The 6,401-nt window shown below is 45.5% G+C and overlaps 1 protein-coding gene across 2 annotated transcripts in view; it reads left to right on the forward strand.

The window, feature by feature from the left end:
- The window catches only part of TTF1 (transcription termination factor 1), a 34,738-nt gene extending 28,809 nt beyond the window's left edge, over window positions 1–5,929 (forward strand). Inside the window, exons 10-11 of one of the 2 annotated variants that reach the window (XR_003116032.1) lie at window positions 3,585–3,670; window positions 5,319–5,929. Coding sequence is in view for 1 of the 2 variants with exons in the window: in XM_025360731.1 (XP_025216516.1) it covers window positions 3,624–3,670; window positions 5,319–5,593 (322 nt within the window). In the remaining variant the exon portion in view is untranslated. The remainder of the gene's footprint in view (window positions 1–3,584; window positions 3,671–5,318) is intronic. The other variant, XM_025360731.1, reaches the window with a different exon arrangement.
- Window positions 5,930–6,401: the final 472 nt, after the last annotated feature.

Here is a 6,401-nt window from a genome sequence, read left to right on the forward strand (position 1 = left end):
AAAAAAAAAAAAAAAAAGAAGGGTTTAAACTGGCGGGGCGCGGTGGCTCAAGCCTGTAATCCCAGCACTTTGGGAGGCCGAGACAGGCGGATCACGAGGTCAGGAGATCGAGACATCCTGGCTAACACGGTGAAACCCCGTCTCTACTAAAAAATACAAAAAAAAACTAGCCGGGCGAGGTGGCGGGCCCCTGCAGTCCAGCTACTCGGGAGGCTGAGGCAGGAGAATGGCGTGAACCCGGGAGGCGGAGCTTGCAGTGAGCTGAGATCCGGCCACTGCACTCCAGCCTGGGCGGCAGAGCGAGACTCTGTCTCAAAAAAAAAAAAAAAAAAAGAAGGGTTTAAACTGGTTCTCGTGGTTAGTTATTTATGGTTTGGGATTATAAGCAAACAAGAAAGGATACTCCGTCTCTTTCTTCTTGAATGTGGAGAATTGGAAACTCTCAGTCCGGGCCCTGCCAGGATTCACAGATACATGCCGTGGTCCCAAAACCTTTTCTTTTCTAGCTCATCTGAGGGGCAGGGTCTTCAGCACCATAGGCCCCAAGCAGGGAGGGTGCCAGGTGCTTTGAAGGAGGTGACGCTGATGTGCACCCCACCAGCTCCCATCTTGAGAACGACTTGCATTGACAAAGCCCTTTATAATGTCAAACCACTTTTAAAAAATTCAACTTTCCGGCCGGGCGTGGTGGCTCACACCTGTAATCCCAGCACTTTGGGAGGCCAAGGCAGGTGGATTGCTTGAGGTCAGGAGTTTGAGACCAACCTGTCCAACATGGTGAAATGCTATCACCCCATGTTTACTAAAATGCAACAATTAGCTGGGCATGGTGGCAGGCACCGGTAATCCCAGCTAGTGGGGAGACTGAGGCAGAATTGCTTGAACCCGGGAGACGGAGGCTGCAGTGAGCCGAGATTGTGTCACTGCACTCCAGCCTGAGCGACAGAGCCAGACTCTGTCTCAAAAAAAAAAAAACTTTTCCATTAAATTTGTGTATACTTTGTGACATTTCTTCAAATCACATGATTTTTAAAATTAAAATGGGTTTTTATGGTTTTTAGTAAAACTACATGTTTAAAAACTGATTATTAAGCTGGGTGTGGTGACACATGCCTGTTGTCCCAGCTACTCTGGAGGCTGAGGTGGGAGGATCGCTTGAGCCTGGGAGACAGAAGTTGCAGTGAGCCGAGATCACACCACTGCATTCCAGCCTGGGTGACAAAGTGAGACCCCGTCTCAAAAAAAAAATAAAAATAAATAAAAGGGCCCCACGAAATCCAGGCCAGGGGTAACTGATGAACTGATTATCTATTTAAGATTTACAAATCTCGGCCGGGCGCGGTGGCTCAAGCCTGTAATCCCAGCACTTTGGGAGGCCGAGGCGGGTGGATCACGAGGTCAGGAGATCGAGACCATCCTGGCTAATACGGTGAAACCCCGTATCTACTAAAAAATACAAAAAACTAGCCGGGCGAGGTGGTGGGCGCCTATAGTCCCAGCTACTCGGGAGGCTGAGGCAGGAGAATGGCATAAACCCGGGAGGCGGAGCTTGCAGTGAGCTGAGATCCGGCCACTGCACTCCAGCTTGGGCGACAGAGTGAGACTCTGTCTCAAAAAAAAAAAGATTTACAAATCTCAAAACTCTAAGATAGAGATTGTGGCATCTAGTCAAATACCGTTTGAAATACTATATACTCTCAAAGTTTTAATAACAAAATGGTAAAAATTATATTGAAGGTTCAGTCTCCTCAGATTCTTAAAAACTTCTTTGTGAATGATATAAGCAGGATTTAAGGATAGCATCTCCACCTAATGAGATGTAACACTTGCTTAGTTTTAAAATGTCCAGATCAATTATTGTTATTTCTCGAAGCATGGGCTTGGGTCTGCAGCATGTTGGGCACACAGCATTATGGGAAGGGGAAAGGCACAGGCTGCCTTAGAGCTGGGGTTTCAGAGTGAGACAGATTTGGCATAGAGTCCAGGGACTCCACTTAAAGTCTGCGGGCAATTGTTACCTATTTGTCTGAGCCTTTTGTTTCCTCATCGGCATAATGATTTAATAGGCCATTAGGAGGGCTAAAGGAGATAATGGGCCAGGTGCAGTGGCTCACGCCTGGAGTCCTAGCACTTGGGAGGCCAAGGCGGGTGGATCACCTGAAGTCAGGAGTTCAAGACCAGTCTGGCCAGCATGGTGAAACCCTGTCTCTACTAAAAATACAAAAATTTAGCCTGGCGTGGTGGCAGGCACCTGTATTCCCAGCTACTCAGGAGGCTGAGCCAGGAGAACGACTTGAACCCTGGAGGCAGGGGTTGCAGTGAACCGAGAATGTGCCTCTGCACTCCAGCCTGGGTGACACAGCGAGACTCCATCCCCCCCCAAAAAAAAAGATAATGCAAGAAAGAGACATAGTCTGGTACCTGGCACATACGTCCTCAGCTAGTGATTACTGTAATGAAGAGGTTGGAAGAATCTGATCACCTTTTACCTCTACATACTTAACAGATCAAATTCTTCATGCTAATTATTTTAACTACTGGATTAGTTAATTGTTTTTGAATGTTCCCCTTTTATTAGGAAAAAGTGCCCAAAAAGTTAAGTTGGTGGTTTTTACTTTAAAAAACAATTGGCCGGGCGCGGTGGCTCACGCCTGTAATCCCAGCACTTTGGGAGGCTGAGGCGGGCGGATCACAAGGTCAGGAGATCGAGACCACGGTGAAACCCCATCTCTACTAAAAATACAAAAAATCAGCCGGGCACGGTGGCGGGCGCCTGTAGTCCCAGCTACTCGGGAGGCTGAGGCAGGAGAATGGCGTGAACCCGGGAGGCGGAGCTTGCAGTGAGCTGAGATCCGGCCACTGCACTCCAGCCTGGGCTGAGCGAGACTCTGTCTCAAAAAAAAAAAAACAATTAATAATTTCTGACCCCCTTATTGTAAATTGAAATGTATTGTAAATTGAAAACGTACCGAAACCTCGTAAGCATCTGCTTTTTTTTTAGCTTTGTAAGATAAATATCAGGGAACATCTATCTTTGAATTGTGACCAATACGTTGTCCTGAGTGTAATGATTAAGAGGGAAGGATCTGGAGTCACACTACCTGCTAAAGTCCCTGCTCTATCCCTGATTAGCCGTGTGAACTTGGGCAACCTCTCTGTGCCTCAGTTTCCTCATCTCTCCAGCACGAGGGAGAGAGTGGTAGCTCCCTCCTCGAGTTGTCATGAGGATTATTTATTGCTGCAGTTAAGGTGCTTCGGGCAGGGCTGAGCACCAGGTAAGCATCAGCACATTGGCCAGCATTATACTTTGCCTTCTCGACTAGTGATAGAAGTTATTTTAATTTAAACCGAATCCATTCTGTACTACTGATTCTTTTTCCCCTTTACGTTTTTTTTAAACCAAATAAACAATAGCTTTCCGTCTTCCACAAAACATTGTGTCATATTTGTATCACACATGTATGATGATCTTATGTTTATGTAAAGCTATAAACCTCACCTGAATCAATGTACTGACTACACTGTATTGAAGTCATAGATTTTTAAACTAACTTGCTTTTTACCTTTTCTTTCCTTTTCTAAAGTGATGTTCCTCCATCTTATGTTCAAACGAAATTTTCTAGGCTGAAAGCTATCTATGTTCCATTTTGGCAGAAAAAGACTTTTCCAGGTTAGTGTTGTTAATATTTATATGGCTAAGAACATGGCGTTTGGTGCCACATGCTGGTAATGAAAGTCACCTCGGCAAGTGGCTGGACTTAGAGCCTCAGCTTCGTCAGCTGCAAAATGGTGGAAACAGGCAGGTGTAATCCCTACGTGGCGGGACTTTCCGAAGGCCTAAATGAGGCCATGAACGTGTAAGGTATGGTCATCCCGGTGCTTGACACTTAATGACCACTCTGTAAATAGCTGAGTCCTGCTGGTGTTGCCATCACACACACACACACACACACTCATGTGCACACAGCACATGCACACGACATGCCTGTGCACCACACCACATGCATGCACTCACACCACATGCACGTACACACATACACATGCACATACACAACAGAAGCATACACGCGTTCCAGAAAGAATGAAAGACACCCAGTTCCTTCTTTGTAGCCATTTGTGGATGTTTTAGATATGTAAGTCCCAAACTCAGATCATCAGAGCCATGTGAGAAACTTGTTAAAAACACAAATTCCTGGCCAGATGCAGTGGCTTATGTCTGTAATCCCAACACTTTTTGAGAGGCCAAGGTGGGAGGATCGCCTAAGATGAGGAATTCAAGACCATCCTGGGCAATATAGAGAGACCCTCCCTCCCCCTCCACACACCCCTATCTCTACAAAAAATACAAAAATTATCCGGGAATGGTGGTGCATGTCTGTGTTCCCAGTTACTTGGGAGGCTGAAGTGGGGGGATTGCTTGAGCCTGGGAGTTCCAGGCTGCAGTGATCACACCGCTGCACTCCAGCTGGGGTGAGACAGCCAGACCCTATCTCAAAAAAAAAAAAAAAAAAAAAAAGATACAAATTTCTGGGCCTCATTTCAGATCTACCAATTCCTAGTCTCCAGACCGAGTCCAGAGCCTGGATTTTCACTAACAAGCTTGCAGGCCTGTGCGCTCTCTCAGTGTCTGTGCAGCACTGGTGTTTCTCCTGGACCCACCATTTGGATGATACCGTATCCTGGGCTGTGATGAAATGCGTCTTTGCGTTCAGCAGACATCACTACCTGGGTTTGAATCCTTATGAACTCCATGGCCTTGGGCAAGTCTCTTAATGTCTTTATGCCTTGGTTTCCTCAGTTGAAAAACAAGTTAAAAATAGTGCCTAACTCATAGGATTTTTGCAAGGATTGAAGAAGTGAATGTGAGTAAACCAATTGGAACCAGACCTTACACACAGCAATAACAGGAGCAGTTCATAGTCATTACCAGTCTCCTGTATGCCTCAACCGTGATAAGAGGCCTTGTCCAGGCCGGGCGCGGTGGCTCAAGCCTGTAATCCCAGCACTTTGGGAGGCCGAGACGGGCGGATCACGAGGTCAGGAGATCGAGACCATCCTGGCTAACCCGGTGAAACCCCGTTTCTACTAAAAAATACAAAAAACTAGCCAGGCGAGGCGGCGGGTGCCTGTAGTCCCAGCTACTCCAGAGGCTGAGGCAGGAGAATGGCATGAACCCGGGAGGCGGAGCTTGCAGTGAGCTGAGATCCGGCCACTGCACTCCAGCCTGGGCGACAGAGCGAGACTCCGTCTCAAAAAAAAAAAAAAAAAAGAGGCCTTGTACAGACAGATAATTGCACAATTAAATTTCTTTTCTGTAGAGATCATTGACTACCTTTATGAGACGACTCTACCTTTGCTTAAAGAAAAGTTAGAAAAGATGTTGCAGAAAAAAGGCACTGAAATCCAGACTCCTGCAGCACCCAAGCAAGTTTTCCCGTTTCGAGACATCTTTTATTATGAAGACGATAGTGAAGGAGAGGACATAGAAAAAGAAAGTGAAGGCCAGGCGCCGTGGCTCACGCCTGTAATTCCAGCACTTTGGGAGGCTGATGCCAGTGGGTCATCTGAGATCAGGAGTTCGAGACCAGCCTGACCAACATGGTGAAGACCTGTCACTACTAAAAATGCAAAATTAGCCGGGTGTGGTGGTACTCACCTGTAATTTCAACTTGGGAGGCTGAGGCAGGAGAATCAGTTGAACCCAGGAGGCGGAGGTTGCAGTGAGCTAAAGTCACACCACCACATGAGAGAGAGATTACTATTTCTTGTCCCTTTTTATCAGTTTGATTATATTTATATATATGTGTCAGTAAATCTGTTTTCAGTATTGATGTTTAATAAAGAACGTACAATGGCCAGAGTTCTACTCTTTCCTCTGGAGCATTAAAATGTATTGCCATTCATATTAAAGTGTATTTGGATGTGAAAAGAAAGAGGAACATATGGATTGATTTAATAAATAATTACAACTAATGGTTTTATTAAAGGACAAAAGCTTCACAAATCCCTCTAATTGTAGCAGAGAATAGGGTCACATTCTATGAACATTTCATTACGTGAGTTCAGCTAGATGGGTACTGAATGAAAAGGAGAAAGTTAACAATTTCAGAAAAGCATGTGCCCTTCTGCTGTGTTTCCAGTTGTTTAGATGTCTGCTCTCCATGTACATATGTATCACATTCGCGTTAGGTGGATGTTGTGAATCCCGTTCCCTCAAACCGGTCTCTTTCCCTTGTACCTATCATAGTGTACATAGCTCATCTTCCTGAGTTTGATTCTAGTGTTCAAAGATAAGTATTTTTCATACAGGATGTCCTGTCAAAGCAAGTCACTGAACTTACCTGGTATTTAACTGAAAACAAACAAAAAACAGCAATCTCTTCCATTGCTTGTAGAAAAAC

This window comes from Theropithecus gelada, chromosome 15, assembly GCF_003255815.1.
Source record: "Theropithecus gelada isolate Dixy chromosome 15, Tgel_1.0, whole genome shotgun sequence".
NCBI classification, from domain to species: domain Eukaryota; kingdom Metazoa; phylum Chordata; class Mammalia; order Primates; family Cercopithecidae; genus Theropithecus; species Theropithecus gelada.